Raw genomic sequence first — 27,811 nt, forward strand, 5'->3', positions numbered from 1 at the left:
TAGTATCACACATCTTTAATATATTAGATATAAACAACAATAAAATCACTCCCTACCTTGAAAACTTTATAGAAGCACTTTTCATTTTACAACACAAAGCTCATGTGAACCTACAATAAGTCTAGTAGTCTGTTCACATGCCAAGGGATAAGGCTGAACAATAAATTAACCCTTTAAAAATATCTATGAACCAGTACAATTTTCTATTTGAGTTCTGCAGAGCAATGACCACTAAGAAATATTTTTAAAGGCTGAAGAGAATCCAGCGGCAATGAAGTTAATTAACTAACAAGACTAAGAGAAAAATAAATAGTTCAATATTAACAATACAGTATATTTGCCAGCACAATCAAATCAGTATAAACACCTACTGAACTTAGTAAAATGTTATATTATATCTAATTATGTCAGATATCTGATGAGAGTGCTTTGTATTATAGAAATAGTTTCTTCTCTCTTATACAGGACTTTAAAGCAAATCCAAACTGACAATTTAACTGTTTTGGAAAATGTATTCACTGCAGAAATGCCCACAATAAGCAATGCTATCTGATGGCATGGTAATGTGAAACATAAAAAATTTAACTAGATAATTTTTATTTCAAATCTGAAGCAAAAATACAGAATGCTGAGTTCATTACTTTATGTATCTATTATAACTAGGAATTACTACCTTAAAAATATTCATTCTCACAATGTTTGTTTTTAGTTGCCCAGACATATAATGGGCCAGGTGCTATATGAACACTGAAGAATAAAACACAAAAGGTTCTCTGCAAAGAAAAAAATGTTGGCCTAGGGTACTCAGTATGTCCTTACAAATTTAATTATATATGGTTTTTGAAACTAAAGAGAAATGTTTTTCTGAACAGTTAACTTTCTAAGCGGGTGTCTCTGCACCTATATAGTAAGTCAAAATTTCAGGGGACCATAGATATTTAGAAACACAAAATTGCTAATTGACTATTTCAGTTGATATTATATTTATCAACTGTACTTCCTGGGTATGTTTTCTAAAGTACATCCTTAAGTGCAAAATGTTTTAAATCAGTGAAACAAACATTATGTCAATTCTTGCAAACCTAGTCATAGTAAAATAAGGAACAAGTTCCAAATTTTTAACCTGGTCAAAGGGAATCTAAACCAAGCATATCATACATCCAAAACACATATCCATCGATGAGTCACCAAGTCTGGGGAAAAGCAACTGGGATTGACTATGAGGCTGCCGTAATTAATCTTCATCGTCTCGTTGCAAAGGTATAACCTGAATTTCTTTGGCTATCCTTTCTGCTAATATTCTATTATTTGCAGCAATTACTCTTCGTGACATCAAATCAAATGGTCCACCTAAGAGCAAACAAGTATGAAAAATAGTTTTATCTGGTACAAAAATAATTCATATAAAACAAGTATAGCAATATGTACTATGGTCACATAACATTTTAATACTTTCAGTTTTCTTAAACAAAAATCTACTCTGTTACATTTCTACAACATATAAGCTTAGACAATATATAACTAAGTTTCTAAGCATAATTTTTGAGTAAATAATGAAGTCATACCAGTTAGAAAATGTCATATTTTCTCTATTTCTATTTTTGTGCATTCTTATTACCTCTTTATTGTTTAAGAATCTATGGACAGGGCCGGGAGCAGTGGCTCATGCCTGTAATCCCAGTACTTTGGGAGGCCGAGGTGGGTGGATCACGACGTCAGGAGATCGAGACCATCCTGGCTAACATGGTGAAACCCCGTCTCCACTAAAAATACAAAAAAAAAAATTAGCTGGGTGTGGTGGCGGGCACCTGTAGTCCCAGCTACCTGGGAGGCTGAGGCAGGAGAATGGCGTGAACTTGGGAGGTGGAGCTTGCAGTGAGCCGAGATTGCACCACTGCACTCCAGCCTGCATGACAGAGCGAGACTCCATCTCAAAAAAAAAAAAAAAAAAAAAAAAGAATCTATGGATGACAGAAAATGTGAATCCAATGGATTTTCATACCACTGTCCTTCCCAATTCCTTATTTCTTTGTTGCCTTTCTCCCAGATCACTGGTCAATTCTTTCAACCCAGATTCACCCTTCAGTTTAAAATTTTCACGATCAGTTGAAAGCAATTATTTAATTTCTCTAGTCTCAACACAGAAAGTGATGGTGGAGAAAGTCCATCATCAACTATCACCATTGTCACCTTCAAAGAGCTCTGGGTATAAGCCTCAGACTCAGTGACTGTCTGGGCCAAGGGTGTCCAATATTTTGGTTTCCCTGGGCCACACTGGAAGAATAAGAATTGTCTTGAGTCACACATAACATACACTAGCACTAATGACGGCTGATGAGCTAAAAATAAATTTTAAATCGCAAGAAAACTCATTATGTTTTAAGAAAGTTTACAAAGTTGTGTTGGGCAGCATTCAAAGCCATCCTGAACCACATGTGGCCCATGGGCTGCAGGTTGGACAAACTTGGTCTAGGCTTTTTCTACAGCCTTTCAGGAGTACCTGAAACTCACACTAGAAAAGGATTAGCCATTTATCATTGTAAGTCTCACATTACCATTACCTCTTATCCTTACCTCTATCTCCTAAAGTTTATTTTGATTTTGCACACAATTACATAGCTTGTTTCTGCTTCAAAAGCTGCAGTATAACATATATCAAAAAGTTTTTTAAATTTTACATATGGAGAAAAGTATAACAGATGTGTGGAGATCTGCTTCACTCTCCATAATTCTACCTGTAACATCCATTAGTACGCCACCAGCTTCAGTAACAATAATGCCAGCTCCTGCAACATCCCAACAGTGAATTCCCATTTCATAATATGCATCTGCTCCACCAGTTGCCACAAGGCACATATTAACAGCTGCTGTTCCAACACTCCGGATCCTAACAAATAGAATTTAGAAATAAAATTGGAAAAAATAATCCATGCAAGTTAAGATATTCCTTCTTAACTTCACTTTAAGTGTCAACTGAAGAAACTTGGAACAGTCTAAAGGATAAAGATTTTAAGAGGTGATATCTAATTGTAAAATAAAAATATGTATAAATCTAATTATCATGGTATATTATATAAATCACAAAACCCTCACAAAGCAATACTTTAATAAGATAAACATTAAAACAATAATTTTTCATAAAAAATAAAGATAATGGTTAATTCTACAATAATGAAATGCAAGTATATTAATAGTTGTCTAAATCCAGCTACTAAAGCTTATATTATTTTACACACATATACACATACCCACAATGCAAATAGTCTCTAGGAGGTGTAAAATATCATGATACGGGTCATTCTCAACTGGGTGTGCGTCATACATGTGCCTAAAGCAACAACAGCATGCCAGGCTCTGCACAGACCTAACCCTGCCGTGGAAAGTTACTGTAGGTTTGCCCTCTCATAGCACCTCTTCCTTGAATTCAAGTTAAGTTGAATATGACTACACTTGATAGCAATTGTAGCAATAATTTATTCAGTAAAGAATCATCAATGTTAAAATTAATGGGTGAAAGTCTGTTATTTACAGAGTGTCAAAGTGTCTCTCCACAAGATACACAATAAGTACAATATAAAAATAGCATCTTTACAATGGTCTACCATTACCAAGTGATCCAAGTTATTATCGTTCAAAATGGGACAAAAAGAAATGTGCCTGATAAAATGCACTGAGAAGGACAGAACATTACTTTTGTGGCATTCCTGCCAAAAATCCATGATCCAAACATAATCATTAGGAAACTAGACAAATTCAAATTCAAGAGACAGACTGCAAAATAACTGGCCTATACCTCTGAAAAACGTCAATGTCATAAAAGGCAAAGACTAAGCAAGTTCTAAATTAAAGGAAATTGATGAGAAATGACAACTAAATGCAATCCATGACTCTAGACTGGACGTTGGATTAAAATGTTCAAAATTTGAATAAAGTCTTTATATTAGATTATGTATCCATGTTAATTCCCTTTTATCATTGTACTGTGGCTATGTTACACAATGTCCCTTTTATTAAAGACATACACACTGAAATGTGTATTTAGAAGACAAATGTCATCATGTCTGCTAGTTACTTTCAAGTGGTTTTTACACAAATTCTTTCTGCAACTGTTTAAAGCGATGGTAATAAGGGAGTGAGTTCTGTTCAATGAGATCTTTCACAGTTTATTTAAAAACATGGGAAACTTATGACTAATGTGGCATTGGTTTTATATCTCAAAAATAAAAACAAAAAAATTGCACCTAAGTACATCCTTTATGCCAAAGAAATTTTAAAAAGGATTAGAATAACATGATGTCATTGATTTGGCATGTTTTCCGTCATATGTTTTTGAAGCACATCAAATCTGAGAAAGTACTAGTAAGTGCACCAAATTTCCACAGATGTTTGTTTCCCAGATAAATAAAATCAAATTAACTTTAGTGGCAGTTTTTTAGTTATAAAGAAAAGTGCATTTCCCCACTTCTCACATGAGATATGTGATATTTGATATCTCATATCATAGAATGCAAATACCAAGGTCTTTCATAATTAATTCCCTGGTATTCTATTCAGATACAGAATCCTAGGCTAGCCGAAAAACAGTGATACCTACTAGTGGTGCTTCCGTCACTTCTAATGAGCATCATGGGATCTCAAGCAAGCGGTCTTGCAATCAGCAAGAGAATATTCTTTTATGGAAAATATTATGAAAGGATTACTAAACAGATTACTTAATTACCAGGTAATTAAGACTACGGTGTAGATTCTGCACTATGTGTTCTGAATCTTATCTTATGTGGTCCTCCTATACAGCTGTGGTCCACCTATATAGCTAACATGGTATATTATAAAAAGGATTACGTTTGATGTCACAAAGATTTGAGTTTGCTCCCATGTCATGTCATCAAATAAAGATTCCAATGTATTTTAGACAAATGTAGTAATGACTACAGCTAATATTTGTAATGACTACAGCTAATATAAGATAGCACCTAGCAGAGTGCCTAGCATATAAAATGTCCATAATAAAAATAGCTAATTTTATGATAAAATTATTCTCTAAACCATAATGTCAGAAAATATCATATACCATACATAGTGGATTTCATCTGCATGAATTCCTGAAAATTAAACAAAGGAAATGGATTCAGAATAATGTACTTTGCCTCATAAATGTTGGTTCTTAGGAACTTATTAGACTGTTTCTGCTTGTTTAAAGCATTCATTCAGATTATAACTCTCTTTAGTTTAATTGTTTTGTATAAGTAATTCTGAAATCCCATTGCAAAACTGAAGAATCAGCTGAATGCAAAAGATTATAAAAGCAATCAGTAAGTTAGTACTTCTTAGTAATATTTTCCTGGTTATACTTTTGAAAAAAATCTGAAGTAAAAATTAGTTTTTATTTCAGCCAACAGCAAAATTAAAGGTTAAAGTTGTAAACCTCTTGCAGTTTTTTTATGAGTAACATAACCTTTTTATAGCCTGTGGTTACAGTCCTTGCTTCAAGACAGCACAGTGTAGCAGCAAGTTTATTGCCTTTCCCTCAAGGGCATCATTCTGGGAGGTTCTGTAGCTATTTGACAGAGACTCTCTTTTACTTTACTCATTACTATATAGACCACATATGCATAGTACATAATTAGTTTGTACATAGTCCACTATATTTTGAAGGGTCTGACTCCTAAGAGAACTGCAATATTGAAGAAAGAGAAATGATCTGGGAGCCGGGATTCTAGTCATACTTCCATCCAGCTGTGCCATCTCAAGCAGCCACATCACCTACTTGAACCTCAGTCAACTCATCTACAAAATAAGGCTGGATTATTAGATATCTTTGATCAGTTCTAAGACTCTTGTAACTCAGTGATATTTTCACAAAGAAAAAGATAGAAATATTAGGTGGTGAAAATATTACCTGCTGTTATTCACAATCACCATATTTTGTTCAATAAAGGATTTTTATGATTTTTCATATAAACAACTATGGTCAAAGAAATAATATTTAATGGTCGGGTGCGGTGGCTCACGCCTGTAATCCCAGCACTCTGGGAGGCCGAGGCAAGTGAATTACAAGGTCAAGAGATCGAGATCATCCTGACTAACATGATGAAACCCCGTCTCTACTAAAAATACAAAAAATTAGCTGGGTGTGGTGGTGGGCACCTGTAGTCCCAGCTACTCTGGAGACTGAAGCAGAAGAATCACTTGAACCCCCGAGGCAGAGGTTGCAGTGAGCCGAGCTTGCGCCACTGCACTCCAGCCTGGTGACAGAGCGAGACTCCGTCTCAGAAAAAAAATAAAAATAAAAAATAAGATAGTGTTAACTGTACTAAAGTGACAGACCTCAAACCTTTAGCTTTTCTTGAAGATTTAAGGATAAAAGGAAGGATAAATATTTCCTTTTAATTTCTTCATTTATTAAACTGCCATTATAGAGGGACTCTGAGGTTTGGAGAATAATAATGGCATGCCAATTTGGAACTCCCTATACATCTCCTGGAAAATAATAAAATGAAATCAACCAGGAGGAAAAATAAAACCCATAGGACCCATTCCATCAGTTAGAAATCAGGAAACACAAACTCTCAAACTACATCTAAGTAGAAGAAAAACAAACATATACATTCTAACAGAGCACCGGAGGCCCAAAGATACACAGAGTAGGGGAGAGAAGGCAGAAAAGACTTCGTGAGGAAGAACAGGGAGGAGCAGAGGACCCACAGGGAACAAAGACAAAACCACCCTCAGAAAAGAGTCAGTGAGACAATAAACACAAAAACAGAAACACTGAGCACAGATCAGCACTTGGTAATTCATAGTCCTGGCTACAGGTAAGGGGCTAGAAAACATGCAGAACCTGACCAGGCAGCCTCAGAGAAGCTGTGATTCTGAAGGAAAATCAGGTAAGATAGCAGAGATGGTACTCCTTGGAAACAAGTGAAGGAAAAGTAGGAACTAAGAGTGAAAACTTAAGGATCCTGCAGAAATGAATGATAAACAAAAGACATGCCAACTCTATCTACAACCAGTAGATATTCATAAAAGAAAACGCACAGGAGGGCACAACTGGCAAAATAAGATATTTGGAAAGCAGGAACCCTAATCACAAAATGAAGTGAAAGTAGAAAAAAGTAGACCACATTCACACAAAACTACTGCAAAACATCAGATGCTGTTAATAAAATGGTTTTGTTTTTTCTTTTTGTTGTAAAGTCTCTCCCCCAAAACCAACAATGAAGGGGAATAAAATGAATATCAATCCAATCCGAATTAAATACTTTCAAACAAAAACTTGTGAATACTGAAAAAAAAGTTACATCAGCGATATAGAAACTAAGAGCAGAAATGGACCAAAATACATACATAAAACAAGATGGCTGAACTCAGGAAAGAAATGGGGGGGAGGCAAATAAAAGACAAAACTATGTCAGGAATGAAGAATAAATTACAAGGTGCCAATAAAAGAATAGATGAAAAGAAAACTTAATAAAGAGAAATTAGGAAAAGCAATAAAAGAAAGAAGTAAAAAGAAACAGAGAAAATGGCTGAAATGAAGACACAAAGGAGATGGAGCATTCCTACTGGTGTCTTTAAAGAAAAAAACAGAAGTGCACGAGTACTTAAACTGTATCTTAAGGAAACTTCCTAGAAATTAAAAAGACATGAGCCTATATACTGAAACAGATAACTGACCCAGAATGAGCAATTCTAAGATACATCCTTTAAAAACTGTTAGCCAACAATTAAGGGGGGGAAAAAAAACAGCCTCCAGTTAAAAGATAAAAGCCAAGAAAAATTAGATTTGCATTCGATTTCTCAAAAACAATATAGAAAGCAAGGCAACAGTGAAAGAACATTTTCAAGAAATTTATACTTTCATTAAGGATACTATACCCAGTCAAGCTGTCCTTCAAGTCTCAAGGCCACAGAAAAGCATTTTGGAAAATACCCAAACTCAGGGAAAACTGTGCACATATCCCCCAAGGAATCTACTAAAGGATGAACTTCATCCAATTAAAAAGGTGGCTGGAACACTTCACAAAAGGACTGCGAGCATTTTATAACGTCAAATGAAGAACTAGGATCAAAGAGCGGGGTCATGGGTTGAAGAATATGTAAATATAATATGTTCTGGCAAAGTAGACAGAATGCAACTTTAAAACTGGGATAAAGAGAGAGAAAAGGGGACTGGGAGACTGTTACATAGGCAGTAGGTGAAGCCAAAACATTCTAGATAGTAAATAGTTAAGTAAGAAAAGAATATTAAAAGTACTATAAAAGTTTTATTACAAAAGAAACCTGCTGGAATAAAACAATCTTTATAAACACAAAAAGAAATTTTAAAAGAGGCAGAGAAGGCACATCAAATGAACACAGTAACTATAACATCATACAGACAGTAATTATAACACACAATAATACAACAGAATTCAGACAAAAGCAGTCATATCAATAAATTAATAGGCCTAACCTATCTGTTAAAAAGATTTCAAATTGACTTATAAAGTGAAATTCCATGCAATGCTGTATACAACAGGCACACTTCAAATGCAGTAGTTCAAAGGACTAAAACTAAAAGGGTGGACAAAGATTTATCAGGCAAACAGGAAAAGTAAGAAAGCAGGGGCCGGGCACAGTGGCTAACGCCTGTAATCCCAACACTCTGGGAGGCAGAGGTGGGTGGATCACTTGAGGTCAGGAGTTCTAGACCAGCCTGGCCAACACGGTGAAACCCCGTCTTTACTAAAAATACAAAAGCCGGGCATGGTGATGCATACCTGTAATTCCAGCTACTCAGGAGGCTGAGGTAGGAGAACTGCTTGAACTTGGGAGGCGGAGGTTGCAGTGAACCGAGATTGTACCACTACACTCCAGCCTGGGTGACAGAGCGAGACTCTGTCTCCGAAAAAAAAAAAAAAAAGCAGGAATTGCAATTCTGATGTCAAAGTAAAATTCAAGCACAAAAGCATGAAACAAGGCAAAGAATACATAAAAAGTATACAATAAACTAAGTATGTAACTATTATAAAAAGACATCAAATAACATAGCTTCCACCTACATAAAATAAAAGAGTTGCAAGGAGAAATACAGAGAAACACACTAATAATAAAAGACTGATACATCAGAGACTCTCAGTATAAGACAGGGCAAATAGACCAAAAAAAAAAAAATTAATTAAGTAAATCTTTTGGCTATATATTGAATGTTATACCCTGGAAATAAGGAATTTTACTATTTTTCAGTGCATATGAAACTTATAAAAATTGATCACAGAATAGGGCACAAAGAAAACATCAGGTTTCAGAAAGCAGAATTGTTATAATGTAATAAAACTAGAGATTAAAGATGAAATTTTTAAAAAACCAAAAAGGTGTCTGCTATGGTTGAATGTTTGTCCCCTCCAAAACACATGTTGAAACTTAATCCCCAATGTGGCAGTATTGGTGGGGGTGCCTTTTAAGAGGTATTAGGTTATGAGGGCTTTGCCTTCTAGGTTCATGGCTTATAGGTTAAGGGTGGGGTGATGCTGATAACAAATATTTGAAAATGCAGAAACAACTTTGAAATGAGTAATAGTAGAAGATAGAAGAATTCAGAGGAGCAGGCTAGAAAATGCCTGCATTTCCGTGAATGAAGCATTAAGGAAAATTTTGGTGAGGGCTTAGAGGACAAGGCCAGGGAAGTTTGGAATGCCTTAGAGATTGGGTTAAGTGGCTCTGACCAGAATGCTGATAGAAATAGGAACAGTATTCTGATGAGGTCTCAGATAAAACTGAGGAATAAGGTATCGGATCCTGGAGGAAAGGCCATCCTGGTTATAAACTGGCAAAGAACTTGTCTGAACTGTGTCCATGACTGAGGGTTTCTTTTTTTTTTTGAGACAGAGTCTCGCTCTGTCGCCCAGGCTGGAGAGCAGTGGCATGATCTCAGCTCACTGCAAGCTTTGCCTCCCAGGTTCACGCCATTCTCCTGCCTCCACCTCCCGAGTGGCTGGGACTACAGGCGCCCACCACCACACCTGGCTAATTTTTTGTATTTTTAGTAGAGACAGGGTTTCACCATGTTAGCCAGGATGGTCTCCATCTCCTGATCTCGTGATCCACCCGTCTTGGCCTCCCAAAGTGCTGGGATTACAGGTGTGAGCCAACGCAGCCAGCTGACTGAGGGTTTCTTGAAAGCCTAAACTTGAGAGTAATGAATTAGGGTATCTGGCAGAAGAAATTTCTAAACAAATTATAGAAGTAGCTGCATGGTTGCTTTTGGCCACTTTGCTGAGATTTGCAAGCAAAGGAGTAATTTAAAGACAAATTTATAACTAAAGGGGAAGCAGAGTGGCCAGATGCAGTGGCTCACACCTATCATCCCAGCATTTTGGGAAGCCAACTTGGGCACATTGCTTGAGCCCAGGAGTTGGAGATCAGCCTGGGTAGCATGGCAAAACCCCATTTCTACACAAAATACCAAAAATACAAAAATTAACTGGATGTGGTGATGCAAACCTGTGGTCCCAGCTACTTGGGAGGCTGAAGTGGGAGGACTGCTTGAGCCCAGGAGGTGAGTCTGCAGTGAGCTATAACTGCACCACTGCAATCCACCCTGGGCAACAGAGTGTGATCCCATCTCCAAAAAGCAAAGCAAACAAACAACCAAAAAGAAAGGAAGCAGAGCAAAAAAATTTGGAAAACTCTTAGCCTGGCCAAGTAAAGAGTGAAAAGGTATGTTCAAAGGAGGAAACCAAGAGTTAGCCAGGAACCATTTGCTAAACAGATTAGCACAGCTACACGGGAGCCAGGTTTATTTCTAAAGACAATGAAAGAAAGGACCTGAAGGCATTTAAGAGATCTTCAAGGCTGCCCCTCCCTTTACAGGCCCAGAAGAGCGCAGAATGGTTTCACGGAATAGGCCTGAGATACTCTCCAATGCTGGTTGCCCAGGGCCACCCTAGACTGTGCTCCCTGCACCCCAGCCAAGGTCAAGTGACCCTAGGTGTGGCTTATGCCACATCTCTACAAGGTATAAGTTGTAAATGTTAGCAGCAAGATACTAATTCTGCAAGCTTGCATAAAGGAAGAGCTGTGGAGGCTTTCCAGCCTCCACTTGGTCTCAAAGATTGTCCTCGGAAGCCTGGGAGCCCAGGAAGAGACTTGTCTGAAGGGCAGAGCCACAGTGGAACTGTGGGGTTACTGGTAGCAGAGAATCTCCACCAAGGTAAAGCCTAGTAGAGCCCAGGAAGTAAGGCCACCACACCACAGAGAGTCTCCAACAGGGTAATGCCTGACTAGTGGAGCCATGAAAGCAGGACCACCACCTGGGCCTCAGAACTGTGGAGTCACCAGCAGCATGCAAGGTACACCTTGGAAAGTTTCAGGCACTGGACTCCAACCCATGCCAGTAGCCATATGGGTTACACCCTGCAAAGCCACAGGGGCAGGGCTGCCAGGGGCCTTTACCCAGCCCTCGACCCCCAGTGTCTCCATGAGGTGGTACATGCAGTCAAAAGTGATTATTCTTCAGCTTTAAGATTTCATGTCTGCCCTGCTGGGTTGTGGACCTGCATACAGCCTGTTCTTTCTTTTTGCCTAATTTTCCCTTTTGGAATGGGAATGTTTGTCTCATGCCTGTGTCACTATTGTATCTTTGAAGCAGATAGCTTGTTTTGATTTTACAGGCTCACAAATGAGACTCTGGACTTTAAACTTTTAAGTTTGTGATAGAACAAGTGAAGACTTTGGGACACTGGGATGGAATGAGTGTATTTGTATGGAAAAAGACAAATCTGGGGAATGTCAGGGGTGGAATGCTGTGGTTTGAATGTTTGTTCCCTCCAAAACTCATGTTGAAACTTAACCCCCAATCTAGCCGTACTGAGAGGTGGGGTCCCTAAGAGGGCTATGCCCTCATGAATGGATTAATCCACTCATAGGTTAATAGATTAATGAGTTATCATAGGACTAGGACTGGTGGCTTCATAAGAAGAACAAAAACCTGAGCTAGTATGCTCAGCCCCACCATGTCACATTGTGTGCTGCCTCAGGACTCTACAAAGAATCCCCACCAGCAAGAAGGCCCTCATCAGATGCAGCCCCTTGACGTCGGACTTCTGAGCTTCTATAACTGTAAGAAATAAATTCCTTTTCATTATACATATACATTACCCAGTTTCAGGTATTGTGAGCAACAGAAAATGGACTAAGACAGACTCGCGTTGTGAAAATTTAATATAACTCTTCAGTAAAAGAGGAAATACAAGCAAATTACAGAATTCATGAAAAATAATTATAATGAAAATAAGTATCAGTATTTATGGGATATAATGAAAACAGTGATCAGATGAAATTCATAGCCTAAATACCTACATCAATAAACATAAAGGAATTAAAATAAATTTTCTAATCAAAAAGGAAAAAAAAGGAAACAAAGTAAACCAAAAGAAAGCACGAGGATGAAAATAATTGTGCAGAAAAGAAAAAACCATCTAAAGTTAAAATCCTGATTCTTTGAGAAAAAACAAGGAAAAAAGCACAAATAGACAAAATAAGTGACAAAGGGGAAATAACCACTGATATAGAGAAGCCAGAAATTAATTACAAGAGTCTATCTTACAGACTTCTATGCAAATAATTTGAAAACTTAAAGGAAGTAATTTCATAGGCTGTGGAAATGTTCCAGATCAAATAAGGCTAAGGAGACACGACAACTAAAAGTAATAATGCTGACTCTAGACTGAATCCTACTCTGTTGGAAGGCAAATCTATAGAAAACATTAGCAGATTAACTGACAAAACTGAATATGGATGACAAATTAGATAAAAAGTATATTTATGAAATCAATGTTTTCATGGTTATGGAACAGAATCTCCCTATTCTTCAGAAACCATGATGAATATAATTCATTCTAAAATGGTACAGGAAAAAAAAAGGTGTGTGTATGCACGTACACATGTATACAGAGAGAGAAAGAGAGAATAATGGTAAAGAGCTTACCCATGAACAGGAATGCAAAAAAGTTTTTCCATATTAGAAAGAACAATTCTTACAGTCTCTGGTGTTCTGGAAGAGCCCAACTCAGTCACCAAGAGTGATTTGGTAATATCTAAAAAGAAAGAGTTAGGTTTCAATATTTAGAATTCGGGAAAGTATCTGACACTTGTAATTCAGAAGAAGGCATTTGTATCCCTCTTCCTTGTTTTATCGTGTTTCTTTATAAACGTTTAAATAATAAAATACTGATTAATTAATTATCCCCAAGTGATCCTTTTTACAAGCATCAGAGTCCAGCTGCTTAGGCCCTTCCTGAAAAAGTATATAATGTAACCAATTTGCCTGCATACACAATATCTTTAGTGGGAAACAGCAAATGCCTTAAATATTTAAAAAGGAAAAAGGAGAGATTAAATTCAATAAGGGATTTATGTATAGATTTGAAAGAAAACAAATTACAGTAAAATTACAGTAAAAGTAAAAATTTTACTTTACAACAAAAGTAAAATTCTCTGACATCCATTTACAAGACTGACAGGTTATCCAAGGTTTTCCATTTGAAGCTCAGGACACACCAAACACCCCACATCTCACCTCCTCTCACCAGTTGAGATGTATGTTCACCAGCTATGGCTGTGTTTGAGCATTTCTGTAACTGTTGTACTACTTCTAATAGTTACATAATTTAGGGCTGGGTACAGTGGTTCACACCTGTAATCCCAGCACTTTGGGAGGCGGAGGTGGGCAGATCACAAGGTCAGGAGTTCGAGACCAGCCTGTCCAACATAGTGAAACTCCGTCTCTACTAAAAATACAAAAAATTAGTTGGGCATAGTGGTGCGCACCTGTAATTCCAGCTATTCCAGCGGCTGAGACAGGAGAATAGCTTAAACCCAAGAGCGGAGGTTGCAGTGATCCGAGATCACTCTACTGCACTCCAGCCTGGGTGACAGAGCAAGACTCTGTCTCAGAGGAAAAAAAAAAAAAAAAAAGGGTTACATAATTTAGTACTTTGTAAAGTGAAGAACGACTATGCAAAGGAAAAGAGTTGTTTCTATGAAAGCTACCATATTTCTTCAGGTCTAAGATTTGTATTTTCTCACATGTTGACATCTAGAAAAATAAGAATGCAGCACTTTGGGAGGCCGAGACGGGTGGATCACGAGGTCAGAAGATCGAGACCATCCTGGCGAACACGGTGAAACCCCGTCTCTACTAAAAAATACAAAAAACTAGCCGGGCGAGATGGCGGGCGCCTGTAGTCCCAGTTACTTGGGAGGCTGAGGCAGGAGAATGGCGTAAACCCGGGAGGCGGAGCTTGCAGTGAGCTGAGATCCCGCCACTGCACTCCAGCCCGGGCGACAGAGCAAGACTCCGTCTCAAAAAAAAAAAAGAAAAAAAAAAAAAAAAAAAAAGAATGCATCCTCCATTTCATGGGGTCTTAGATTTTAATAAAAAGGAAACAGCCTAAAAATCTGCTCTTAAATTAAGTGTTTGATTGAGGGGAAAAAGTATAAAAGCCTAAAAAGATTCTAAACTCAAATTGTTTTGCAAGTACTTTTAAGTTCTTGCTGCACTGAAAAGAATCTCAAAGTGCAAACTGTGGAAAATGTTTGATGTGGTTTATGGAAGAACAGTAACTCAAAACTTCAGTAAGCTGTGATAAAGAAAAAGAAAAGTTTTAATCTGCAGAATGCCAGTACCTTTAAATTATCAAGCCCAAAGAGGCATTTAAAATATACCAGCACACAGTCTCACTCCCCTGGAGTTAAATAATTACCACTTGAAGCCGCTTGCTATGGGGGCTCTAGACTCATTGATGCCAAGCAGCCATAAAATGCCATACACCCTATAATTCAACAGTGTATAGCCAATCACTAAGCAATGTTATTTCTGTAAACAAATGAGAATTTCTGAAGTACAACTTTTCTAATCATCCCCTCTCCCAGTGTGTCCCTTTTTCTTTAAAAACCTGAGCCTCTGCTAAGTTCTCTGGAGCACACTCCAAGGTAATCTAGAAGTGTGTCCTGGGCTGCAGTCCTCAACTTGGGCCCAAATAAACTCTCTACATTAATTTTGCCTGTGCTTCCTTTTTTGAGGCCGACAGATGTAATAGAGAAGGAAGAACTTAAATTGCCATTTGGCTCATATAAAATATATGTCTCATTTTCAGTGATTCCCAGCTTTAATGGGCTTTTTTCCCCCCCATTTACTTTGTAGTAATTGGTCCTAGAGGCATCAGATCAGAAGAATTCTATAAAGAATTTTAGATGCAGTAGATAAAACATAAACCATGAACTCTACAAGGACAGTGTGAAAGGAAAATAAATCTGAGGACCCAAAAATCACTAAGCCAAGGGAAAAGTCAAGCTGGGAACTGTGTCAGGCAATCCTGCCTCCCATTTAATTCCTAAATAAGACACCTACAAAGGCAAAAGAGCTACATACCTCCCTTACAATTTCCCCACAAGGAAATTCCTTGTGGACCTCAAGATCTTTACCCTAAAACAGTTCTGGCTGAATTTTGCCCTGGCAATGTAGACTGATAGCTTATCTTCACAGGTGTGGGACAGAAAGTCATCCCTCTGCTCACCTGAGACAAATTCATATCTGATTGCTTCCTCTGCCCTATTGTTTATGTAAAAATGCAGATTCACTGAGCCAGACTCAACTGTGTATTTAAAGGCTGATTACAGACTTAAAAGAATGTAATCATTTGTCATTTATCTATCTATAACCTGAACACCGCCCCCTTCCCCACTTCTAGTTGTCCTGCCTTTATGTACATCTTACACATATTGATGTTTCATGACTACCTAAAATGTATAAAAGCAAACTGTATCCCAATCACCTTGGGCACATGTCGTCAGGACCTCCTGAGGCTGTGTCATGAGTGCATCCTTAACCTTGGCAAAATAAACTTCTAAACCGATTGAGACCTGTCTCAGATATTTAGGGTTCACAATCGGAAGCCAGTCTTAATCATCTTCCTATCTCTATCACAAAATATAATGTTGAGCCTGAAGTGTTTGCTCAATTACATTTCTTTCCCTACTTCCACTCCACATTCAAAACTGAAGTAAAAAAGAATAAAGAGATAATAAACACAATTTATGAATCAGTTAACACTTGGAGAATTCCACAGGTGAACATTAAAAAACAATAAAATATTGAGTACACAATATGAATAGCACCAAAAATTGGAATTAACTCTACCTTCTTGTTGTGAAACTTGTAGTTTTTGACCATTACAAAAGGCACCTTTTCCTTTTCTGGCAGTGTACATCTTGTCTTCCACACAGCTGTACACAACTCCAAATTCTATCTGCAGAGGAAATCAAGTTTCCTTTACCAAACCTAAGTATTTTTCATATACTTTTTTCTAAGAAAATAACAAGACAAGCTGGTATACCGACTAATAACAATGGACTGAAAAGGCTAAACTGTGGGATACTTAAAATGTTAATTTCCAGACTAATTAAGAGAAAGAGGTCACCAGAACTGATATCCTTGACTCTCCTCCCATCCAAGTCCAGATCTAAGAACACCCACCTTACCTCTCTTCCTCCTGCCTCAGAAGACAGGGCTTTCCTATTTTCCAAGTGAACACTTCTCCGGTGTTAGGACTCCTACCCTCACATACATTCTCTCAAAAACTGCTCCATCAGCTGATTCCCTCGTCTCTTGGATTTTTCTTCTTATACCTTCTCATTAAATTTCTCTCCTCCTTACAAAACTTTTGAAATGTTATTCTACCCTTTTCCCTTCGCTGCCAATGAGTAACTTTGCATCTCTTATTCTCCTCTTAATATATTACAATGTGGCTTCTGCCCAAATCACTCATTCTTCTGAAAGTACCACAGAGAATATAAACAAACTTTGTTTATTGCCTCAAATGCCTTGTCTGACGAATTGGAGCCTGCTGGCTCAACACTTATTCAATACTTAATTTACTACCTTCATGTTCCCAGCATTATTCTCTTAGTTCTACCTCACCTACTAATTCGTCTCAGAGTTATGACTTTAGAACATTCTTTTCTGCCTCACCCTGAAAAGTTAGGCACCTCAGGCTTTCTTCTTCCTTCTCCCATTGCTTCAATTTCCCTTTTAGCTCTCCATATTCACACAGGTTGGTTCTTTCCAGTCCACAAATTCATTTTGGCTCCCATCAACCTCATAATCGGGGGAAGAACCTATGGTTCCAAACTTAGTCTTGCAGAATTTCAAAGACAAAATCACTCATTGCCTGATCACCTCCCATTCCTTCCCCATAAATCTCTTTCATATTTAATCTTAAAAATACTTCCCAATTTTGCATTTCCTTGGCTATTCTCACTGCCTATACTTAGTTCAAAATCACCCACACCCTAGTATAATCTCTACATTGCTAGAATTATCTGTCACTTTCGACTTCAAAACCTCTACTGGTTCCCAACTACCTAGAAACAAAAACAATTTTCTTGCATGGACTGGCCACAGTGCCTCACAGTAAGGCCAAACTAACCTCTGTCCTGGCCACTTGGAGCACTTCCCTCTCCATGAACATCTCACCATTCCCCACACATATCATGGTCTTCAATTTCTCCAAGCTGTTCTTTCTGATTAAAACGCTTTTCTCTTCCCACCCACTCCCACCCCCCTGCCGCCAATCTGGAAAACCCCTAGTTTTCTAAGGGCCGACTCACATGACCAATTTCTAAGACCCCTGCTGTTATGAAGATTTTACCAACCCACTCTCAGAAGAACTGGTGACATCATGTGTTCCCACAGTATTTTTTTTCACGGTTCCACCACATATCATCTTACCTGTTCACACATCTAACTTTGTGCTGAGCTGTGAGTTCAATGGCAGGGCCAGCACATAGCCCAGAGCTGATTATATACTGAATGCTCACTTAGCTTCTTCTGGACATTCTCACTAATTAATACAACCCTGGGGCTAAGCTGTCATTTGTCTAATTTGTGTTTTACGTTCAGAAATGTTATAACTGCTTTTATACATGTTGATTTTACATTATGAAAAGTTCCTTGAAGATAGGTAGGTAAAATGTTAGTAACCACTCTTCAGTGTAGACCAACTAAGTAGCCAAATGCAAGGAAATGCTATAGCTATGTGTTTTATTCTGCCAGACTTTAGACATAAGTATTTGGACATAAGACATAACCTGAACTATGTGTAGGTTCCTAAGGAGAGTCTGTATTTTCCAGCTATGCTTTGGCCCCTGCTACTTGCTGGTTTCTAAACGTATTTCTTCACTAACACCTACTAAAGCATTCCCAGCTCAAATCTCACCTCTTCCACGAAGCATTTTGGATCACGTATCAACTGCTATCCCATCTGACTCTATCACATATATAATGGTTACTAAATACTGAGTTGTATTTCAGTTACTTGTGTATATTTTCTCCTTACAACTCCTGCTTCTTAGAATACATTAAATTTTATTCAATGGAAATGTACCATGAAAATTTTAACAGTCCTGTAGCTTATATTCAAAATAATGCAGTTATATAAATCAAATATATAGACAAACCTGAATTTATTATGAAAACACATTTACTTTTTCTCAGAAAATGAGAGCAAGGCATATAATCAAATATACGTTTAAAAAAACATACCTTTTTATTTACAGCAAAGCCAATTGAAACAGCTACAAAAGGAAATCTTTTTTTAAAAAAAAGGACAAAACACAAATTAACCAACATAGAACTTTTGCTAATAAAATTAATCTTTTCATAATATAAGTGTTCTTAAAATTTTTCCTATAAGAAGTCTCATCTCCACTCCCCACAAAATCTAAGATGCAGAACAGTTTGTACAGTATACACCCCTTTGTAAACAGGACAAAGTGGAGGTATTATACACACATACCCACACACACACACGTTCACACAGGACGCTTCTACAGGCATGAAACATCTCTGAAAGGATTCACAAGAAACTCCTAACAGTGGTCATCTCCAGAGATGGATCCTGGGAAACCCGAAATAGAAGTGCGAAGGGCATTTTGCACCACGTTTTCTATCTTTTGAAGGTCAAATTCTATGAATATAGTAGCTATGTAAAAATATTTTTTCATGGCCGCACACAGTGGCTCACTTCTCCCAGCACTAATTTAGGAGGCCAAGGCAGGAGGATCACTTGAGCCCAGGAGTTTGAGACCAGCCTGGCTGGTCAACATGGCAAGATCCTGTCTCTACAAAAAAAAATTACAAAATTATCTGAGTGTGGTGGTGCATGCCTATAGTCCAAGCTTCCCCATTAGGCTGAGGCAGAAGGATCCCTTGAGCCGAGAAGGTGAAGGCTGCAGTGAGCCGTAATCATGACATTGCACGCCAGCCTGGGTGACAGAGACGCTGTCCCCCTTTAAAAAAAAAAAAGCCAAAATTGTAAAAACTTTTAAATCAATTTGGTTAAAAAAGAAAACTGTAAAAACTTTTAAATCGATTTGGTTAAAAAGCATATATTTTAGTGATTTTTTTCCTTTTCTTTCTTTCTTTTTTTTTTTTTTTTTCTGGAGACGAAGTTTAGCTCTTGTTGCCCAGGCTGGAGTGCAAAGGCATGATCTCAGCTCACTGCAACCTCCACCTCCCAGGTTCAAGTGATTCTCCTGCCTCAGCCTCCCAAGTAGCTGGGATTACAAGCACGTGCCACCACACTCAGCTAATTTTGTATTTTTAGTAGAGACAGGGTTTCTCCATATTGGTCAGGCTGGTCTCGAACTCCCGACCTCAGGTGATCCACCGGCCTCAGCTTCCCAAAGTGCTGGGATTACAGGCATGAGCCACTGCGCCTGGCCTGTGATTTTTTTTCCCCTATGTCCTAGATCATGATAAACACAAATACTGCACTGCACAAAATAAATGACTGTCACTTGTCTCTACTCCAACAGCAAACTTTAGGCTTGGCCTCTGAAAAGTAGACTTTGAGCCAAAATTTTTCCATAGCTGCATGATAGTCTGAACACAGGTTGTAACTGCTGACTCACAAGACAATTAAGATCAAGGAAATAGACAAGATCAAGGTTCAACTATTGAAACTAAAGCTATTGAAAATAAAAACTTTTAAATATGTAATAAAGTTTTTAACAAAAATAAGATACGATACACAGTGTATTGTACAGTCTTCTCTTCTGTGAAAATATATTAGCATCTTTCCACATTTAAAAGATACAACATTCTATCACATATAGATTCTAAACCTTAGCTTTGTAGACTTCAAGGATTGTATATATAGTACAGATGTGTATGACTACATGGGAACTTCAAATATGACATCTATATGTAATCCCACCAGAAGCAGCTACTAATTTTAACTCTCACGGGCAATTCCATCAGGCTTTCTTCTAGTAATATCATATACTTACTCTGTGCCAGGCACTATACTAAGTTCTTATATGAATGTACTATTCGTAGAGTTGAGTTGCAATTCTACGAGGCAAGTACTATTAATATGGCCTTTTTATAAATGTTTTTTAATACTGTGGCCTAGAAAGGTTAACTAACTTGCCTAAGGTGAAAAAGCCACCAAAAAAGCACAAGAATGCAAGTCTATTGATCCTAACGCCCAAGCAATTTTTTTTTTTTTTTTTTTTTTTTTGCTGGTCCCGGCCCCAACCCCATCCCCCTAAGGGCTAAGGGGAGGGGCCTCCCCTGCACTTTTTAACCCTGCTTTTCACTCCTGGACTGAACTCATTCTATGTCGACAACACTCTCCAAGAGTGACTGCATTAGTTTTACTAAAATACATTTTTTTTAACATAGTTTAAATTTTTAAAATTTATTTTTATTTTTTGAAAACATATTTTTGGCCAGGTGCAGTGGCTCACGCTTGTAATCCCAGCACTTTGGGAGGCTGAGGCAGGTGATCACCTGAGGTCAGGAGTTCAAGACCAGCCTGGGCAACCTGGTGAAACCCCGCCTCTACTAAAAATAGAAAAATTAGTCGGGCGTGGTGGCAGGTGCCTGTAATCCCACCTACTTAGGAGGCTAAGGCAGGAGAACCGCTTGAACCTGGGAGGTGGAGGTTGCAGTGAGCCGAGACTGTGCCATTGCATCCCAGCCTGGCCAACAAGAGCGAAACTCCATCTCAAAAAACAAAACAGAAACAAACAAAACATATTTTTACATAGTTACTACTAATAGATCCATATTAGTAGATCCATATAAATCTATGGTATGTGCCACTCAAAGAACAGAAAATGGCATTCAGGGCAAAGTGCCCTTCCCACTCTCAAAGCAGCAATGTTGTTTGCTTCCTTTTTTAGATAGTGCCAACAGTGGGAAAAAGAATGGTGAACAGGGCACTTGGCACCACAGGACAAGATCACATTAATATTTCTTTACCTCCTCCATATCTGATAAGTCTGCATAATACATTTTGCTCCACTATTACATTTTATATACACTTTATTAGAATAAAGAAGCATAAACAAAGTATACAATTTTCTGAAGTGTACATGTTCCTAAACAGAGTATCTACAGGTCAATCCAGTTAATATGCAAAGAGTAATTATATTAGAAATTTAAAAACATACCTATGTACAAAGTTAGTTGTTCCATCAATAGGGTCAATGATCCATGTGGGGTTGTTGGTTAAGATACTTTTTTCCCCAGCTGCCACAGATTCCTCACCAATGAAACTAAAAGCAAGCAGGACAAACTTTTAATCTTTACATTGATTTCAACAATTTCCAAATCATAACATTTCCTTAGCTACACAGAGTACTATAAAACATAGCAGGCCAGGCGTGCGGGTTCACGCCTGTAATCTCAGCACTCTGGGAGGCTGGGGTGGGCAGATCACCTGAGGCAGAAGTTCAAGACCAGCCTGGCCAACGTGGTGAAACCCTGTCTCTACTAAAAATACAAAAATTAGCCAGGCATGGTGGCAGGCACCTGTAATCCCAGCAACTTGGAAGGCTGAGGCAGGAGAATGGCTTTAGCCTGGCAGGTGGAGGTTGTAGGGAGCTGAGATTGCGCCACTACACTCCAGCCTGGGTAACTGAGCGAGACTCTGTCTCAGGAAAACAAACAAAAACAAACAAACAAACAAACAAAAAAACATAGCAAAAGTCTGTACCCTACACTTTTCTATTGTTGCTTCTTCTTCCTTCAGGTAAAGACTGATAAATGTAAGGAAGTTTTAATTTCTTTCCCGCAGAAAAATTTCAAAATTCAAATTCTAAGATGTTATACCAGGGTAAGGTGCGTCCACACACACATTTGCAGCAGACGAGAAATCATTAAGGAAATGTAATGATGTTTAAAATAGGGGCCAGGTGTGGTGGCTCATGTCTGTAATCCCAACACTTTGGGAGGCTGAGGCGGGCAGATCATGAGGTCAGGAGTTCGAGACCAGCCTGACCAACACGGTGAAACCCTGTCTCTATTAAAAATACAAAAATAAGCCAGGCATGGTGGTGCGTGCCTGTAATCCCAGCTACTCAGGAGGTTGAGGAAGGAGAATCACTTGAACCTGGGAGGCGGAGGTTGCAGTGAGGCGAGATCACGCCACTGCACTCCAGCCTGCGTGACAGAGCGAGACTCTGACTAAAAAAAGGTCCAGACACTCTCTAATATTCTCCTCCCTTCAAGAGGCAGAGCCTAATATCCCTTCCTTGAGTGTGAGCTATGCACAGATACTTGTTTCTAACCAATAAAGTGTAAGTGACAGTATACAAAACTTTGGAGACTTGTTCACAAAATGCCCCTCTAATTTGCATCTGGTTCAGACTGTTTCTCCCTCCCTGTGCCACCTGCACCGGACTAGATGTCAGCTTCCACGTTGTGAGTTACTCTGTAAAGAGGCTACATGGTCAGGAACTGAGAGAAGCTACCAGCAGACAACTCCCCCAGGAACTGACATCTGCCAACAATCACATGACTGAATGGATCCTTGAGTTCCAGTCCAACCTTCAGTTGACTGCAGCTCTGACCAACACTTTGACTGTAACTTCATGGAAGACCTTAGCAAGACCCATGTAGTCAAGCTACTCTCATATGCAGAACCCCAAAGGTGAGATAATAAACATTTCCTGTACAGAATAAATCAAAATACCTGTGAGATGGATACTTTTCCTTTATGGAAGAGATAAGCATTTTTTCAACTTTTTGGTCTGTAGCAGTTACCAAATCAACTGGAGAACTTTTCAGCATAACATTCATTTCATTTTTTAGAGCTTCACAAACTACCTAAAAAGAGGTTTTGGTAAGCAAATAGAAAAGGCATAATTTTAAACAAACAGATAAAAATACATAAATGGTTTAAGACATTCAATCTGTCTTAAATAATATTCTTTAAAGACATTCTTAAAAATATCTTACATCTATAAAATAAGCCTTTAATAGTTACGTCTTTCTAAAAACAAAAATTATATAATCTTACATCTTATTTTAGATTCACAACTGTCATCACAGAAAATTTGATCATATAAAATCAGGGTATACGCTCTATTTCAAGTATTTAGTAAAATGAAAATAAATGTAGATTGATCAAAGTATGTATTTTATTTAACAAGGCAGGCTGGGTGTGGTGGTTCACACATGTAATCCCAGCACTTTGGGAGACCAAGGTGGTCCAGGAATTCAAGACCAGCCTGGACCCTCATCTCCAAACAAAAATTTAAAAAACGAAAAGTAGCTGGACATGGTGGCTCATGCCTGCTGCAGTCCCAGCTACTCAGCAGGCTGAAGTGGGAGGACTGCTTGAGCCCAAGCCTGGGAAGTTGAGACTGGAGTGAGCCATGATCCCGCCACTACATTCCAGCTTGGGTGACAAGCAAGACCGTTTCAAAAAAAGAAACCAAACCAAAACAAACAAAACAAGGCAACAACACAGTGTCCCCACCAATCACATTATAACTGACAAAATCTTAGCTCATACCTCTCCAGCTCGTCTTGCTAGAGTTACTGCATAATCCATGCATTCCTGCCAAGGATCAGCCATCTTCTGAAAAAATTTGACAAATATCTGTACAAAGTAGTTACAACTGTCTTAGTACTCTTAATTATAGAATAGTTAGTTCACAAAAGCATCTTAATTAGAAACAGACTGTCATTTCAGGATTCACCCCCTGCCCTAGAGTTTTTCCCAAGATTTATGCCTATACCCAGTAAAAAACATTTCTCACCTAAATTACCTCATTTCTATATTAAAATATTTTCATAATAAAGACTATTTTATGAAATTGTTTCCCAGTGTGTCCATACCATATTACACTTTTTAAAAAAAAAAAAAACCCAAAACATTCGTTTGGAGAATAGATAAGAAACAACGCAAGAAATACTTTAAAAGTTAGCATAATATTTGGGAGGAGAATAAAGTGAAAACAAGAGAAAGAACACTGGGAATACTAAAAAAGAACCTTGAAGGGAAACAGCAAAAGGTACTAAAAAAATTACGTGTAAAGATGAAGAACTTAAGGCTCAGAGATGAGAAATAATTTTCCCAAAATTACAGACAACTGACACAGAACTTGAACTCAATTCTGATTTTAAAGTCCACTGCTCTTTGGATTATAACATTCTGAGAAAGGAAAATTCCAGGACCAAAAAAATAATAAAAAAGCAAATTTGTTTCCCTGAGTTTCAGAGAGGGGGAAAAAAAAAACGAATATGTATTCGTGTTCCAAACTGTCCAGCTTTCCACTAACTTCTGAAGACTAAAATAACTCACCACTGGCTTGATCACACTCTGAAGTCTGCATCTAGCACAGTAAAGCTTTTTAAGCTGTCAGACTAAAAACTGTGGCACCATTTAAAAAGCAACCCTAATTTTGTCTCCTTTCCAATAGAAAATAATAGACACAGAGTAACATCTTGAAGACTATTCATCTTGGGGCCCACATTATAGGAAAGAGGACAGGAGTGGAAAGGAAGGGCAAAAGACCCACACGCCAAATTTCTACCTGTTGTTTTTTCTTCCTGATAAAACATTTTTTAAAATTTTGTTTTAAAGGAAGCCACTCTGTGAGTCATATAAGCAACTCCTTCAAGTTCTTCACGAAGTTTCCAAACTTTTTTTTTCCACTCTTACTCCCATTCTGCTCCACTAGTCTTAACAGAACTAGATGTTCTCAAGCTGTACCTGCTTTCCTGCCAGAAACAGCTCAAGCCACTCACACTCCTGCCTTCTAACAGCACAAATGTAACTCTACAAATTCTTCAGGACCCATTTCAAAAGCTACTGTCTCTTCTAGGGATTCTCCACCCAGAAGTCACTATGTCCTTCACCCTTCAATAGATGTTTACTGAATACCTATTATATGCTATACACTGCACCATGGGGAGGAAAATCAGGTCCTGTTCACACTTTCCAGGAGGGACTCAATATTAATAAAAAACTAAAGACTACATGCAAAATAACAACTGGAATAATAAAAGTTAAGGAGGAGAAGTGCAATGAGAAGCGTCTAAAAGGGAGGTTTCACCTGGACTTAGGCATCAGATCAGGTTTCCCTGAAGACAAGATTAAACCAAGAGGAGAAGAACAAGTGAACACGCATGAACTCACTCAACTGCAGGATGCCTGGTGCATGAAGACTAACTGAAGGGCCTCAGTGTGACAGCTCAGACTAAGGGAAACAGGAGGAATAAAGCTGGGGAGGTAGTGGGGATCATCCCCTACAGGGGGGCCTTACGGATAAGACACTGATTGAAGAGGCTTCAGGAATCACTTCATTGTGGCTACTGAATAGAAGGGTAGAAAATGGGTGTGGATACAGGGTTAGCAGATTTACATTCAGGATGCAGTGGTGGGAGGATACCTGATGATTGGCTGAAACCTGGGAGGGAAGCTTTGCTGTTAGAGAAGTTAAGAGAGTCAAGAGATACCTGTTTTGAGGAAATTAGTAACAGATTGGCTACAGAGTACCAGGGACAGGAAGAGTCCAGATTTCCCACTCTGGCAACTGTATGGCTAATGGTCACAGTCTACTGAAACAGGGAGCAAGAAAAAAAGAGTCAAGTTTGGGATATAGGTAGGAGTTTGAGAGATCAGGAGTTTAATTAGCAGAAGATGAGAGGCCTCTGTAAAATCAAAAGATGTCAGTTATGCAGCTAAATCATGGATCCTGAGCGCACAGGTATGGCCTGCAGATAGAAACATGTAAGTTACTTGAGCAGACAGCAACTGAGGTCCTGAGTCTGGACATCGTTGGATAGGCATGATTGACAACTGCGTAGAAATGTGATCCCACAAAATCAGTATGATCCAAATGGAGCAGACTGACTGTGGAAACCCAGCAAGGACTGTCTTCAGATTCATCTTGACCTCTGTCCAGCATTCCTTTCTCCTGTATATGGGGCAAGACCCCTACTGAAATGGGGGTCTTAAGATCTACAACCAGACAAGGTAGGTCAGAGAATTTCTTCATGGTCAGTTCTAAGACAGAAAGGTGAGCCAAGATTCCTGTCGAGGGCTATGGGAGTTATGAGCCAGGAATGGTGGATGAAAACCATATGTATATATACACACACACACACTTAAGATATATACACACTATATATTTATATACTATATATAAGTAAATATACTATACATAAGAATATTTATATACTATGTATAAAGTATATAAGTACATTTTATATATCTTTTTTTATATAGTTATATATAACATATAGTTATATCTCTATAAATCACAGTATATTTATTGATGGGCAGGGTCTGTAGTTTACTCACTTTCATTTTCCCAAAGCCATAAACACCTGAACTGTTTCTGCTGTTTCAGTCCTGGTCACAGCCTTCCAGTGTGGGAGCCAGGCCACCTGTCCCAGCAGCGCGACTGCGGCAGCACAGGACCTGGGCGCTACCCCATCACTTACAGTGACTACCTCGGCCTGGGGATGCACCAAGTTTCTCGGAGCTTTTCAGAGTTGGGGACATGAAAAGGGGCAATTATTCTATAGAAGCCGCCACAGAGGTTAAGTGAGGTCGCGTAAGCCAACCGCTACTCCAATGTCGGAACTGTTCCTGGTCGCCCAGGGTAGCTCCGGATAACGCGGCAGGCAGGGGTCACCCAAAGGCGGCCTCCGCCCTAGGCGCATACCACGCACAGCGCTCGCCCCCGCCCCTGCGGAGGGAAGGGGCCGCTCGGGAAACACACAGCGCCCGCTGAACCCGGAGGGTGTGGCGAGGGGAGCGTGAGGAAAATAACGGTCTCACCTTGGGTTGGAGGACGTCCGGCTAGCTCTGTGCCTGGTGTTATCACGCTCGGCTCTTCCGGAGGTAGAGGAGCTACTCGCAACAGGAAGTTCCGCCTTTAAAAACTCGGTTCCTGAGGGGGCGTGGTTGCTTTGCTGGGCCCCGCCCCGAGCTGCGCCCTGCGAGCCTCTGCCAGGCCCGGCCGGGTTCTGATCCACGCTGGAGCATCAGACACTGCCTCTTCTTTATCGCTTCCGGTTCTTTTCTCCTGCTTGCCTTTTCATCTCTCAAGTTTTAAAAATTACTTCTCTATTTTGCCGTTTTCTTCTTTCATCCTCCATTCATTCACAGTTTCCCATTTAGCTTGCTTTCTTCTTTCTCCCATTTTCTCTATAGTACTATTTTGACAAAACCCAGATTGCAGATATGATTCCGATGGTGCAGTTTTTAGGTGCTAACCTAAAGCTGGTAAACCTATACTAGATTAAAAAATAATAATAAAAATAACTGATCACCAGGACCATCTGCCCAATTATTGATAATTTTCTTACATACTATTTATTGAGGACTTCAATCAATTGTGTGGGGTTTTTTTGTTTTTTTGAGACGGAATTTCACTTTTGTCGCCCTGGTTGGAGTGCAATGGTGCGATCTCGGCTCACTGCAACGTCCACCTCGCGGTTTCAAGCGATTCTCATGCC

At 38.8% G+C, this 27,811-nt stretch overlaps 1 protein-coding gene across 4 annotated transcripts; it reads right to left on the bottom strand.

The window, feature by feature from the left end:
* Nucleotides 1-27,644, bottom strand: IMPA1 (inositol monophosphatase 1). Of its 4 annotated transcripts, XM_025393928.1 has the most exons (10): nucleotides 27,132-27,209; nucleotides 26,649-26,832; nucleotides 23,853-23,939; nucleotides 23,028-23,161; nucleotides 21,505-21,609; nucleotides 18,587-18,632; nucleotides 16,184-16,292; nucleotides 12,971-13,079; nucleotides 2,736-2,887; nucleotides 1-1,350 (listed from the first exon to the last, which is right to left on the bottom strand). In XM_025393928.1, exons 2-10 carry the CDS (start codon nucleotides 26,652-26,654, stop codon nucleotides 1,235-1,237), a joined length of 864 nt encoding a protein of 287 aa, XP_025249713.1. In that variant the 5' UTR covers nucleotides 26,655-26,832; nucleotides 27,132-27,209; the 3' UTR covers nucleotides 1-1,234. The 4 variants fall into 4 exon arrangements, with proteins under 4 accessions (XP_025249713.1, XP_025249714.1, XP_025249715.1 ...); XM_025393929.1 differs by lacking the exon at nucleotides 26,649-26,832 and having other exon boundaries at nucleotides 27,132-27,644; XM_025393930.1 differs by lacking the exon at nucleotides 26,649-26,832 and having other exon boundaries at nucleotides 23,853-23,918; nucleotides 27,132-27,200.
* Between the last annotated feature and the right edge of the window lie 167 nt (nucleotides 27,645-27,811).

The sequence above is a fragment of the Theropithecus gelada genome, chromosome 8 (assembly GCF_003255815.1).
Source record: "Theropithecus gelada isolate Dixy chromosome 8, Tgel_1.0, whole genome shotgun sequence".
In the NCBI taxonomy this organism is placed as follows: domain Eukaryota; kingdom Metazoa; phylum Chordata; class Mammalia; order Primates; family Cercopithecidae; genus Theropithecus; species Theropithecus gelada.

Coding starts and splice junctions, on each gene's coding strand:
- IMPA1 (XM_025393928.1), bottom strand. Junction 13,080..16,183: donor ACAAGTTTCACAACAAGAAG/GTAGAGTTAATT, acceptor CTTTCTTTTTAG/ATATTACCAAATCACTCTTG. Junction 2,888..12,970: donor TTTTGCATTCCTGTTCATGG/GTAAGCTCTTTA, acceptor TCTATTTGTTAG/GATCCGGAGTGTTGGAACAG.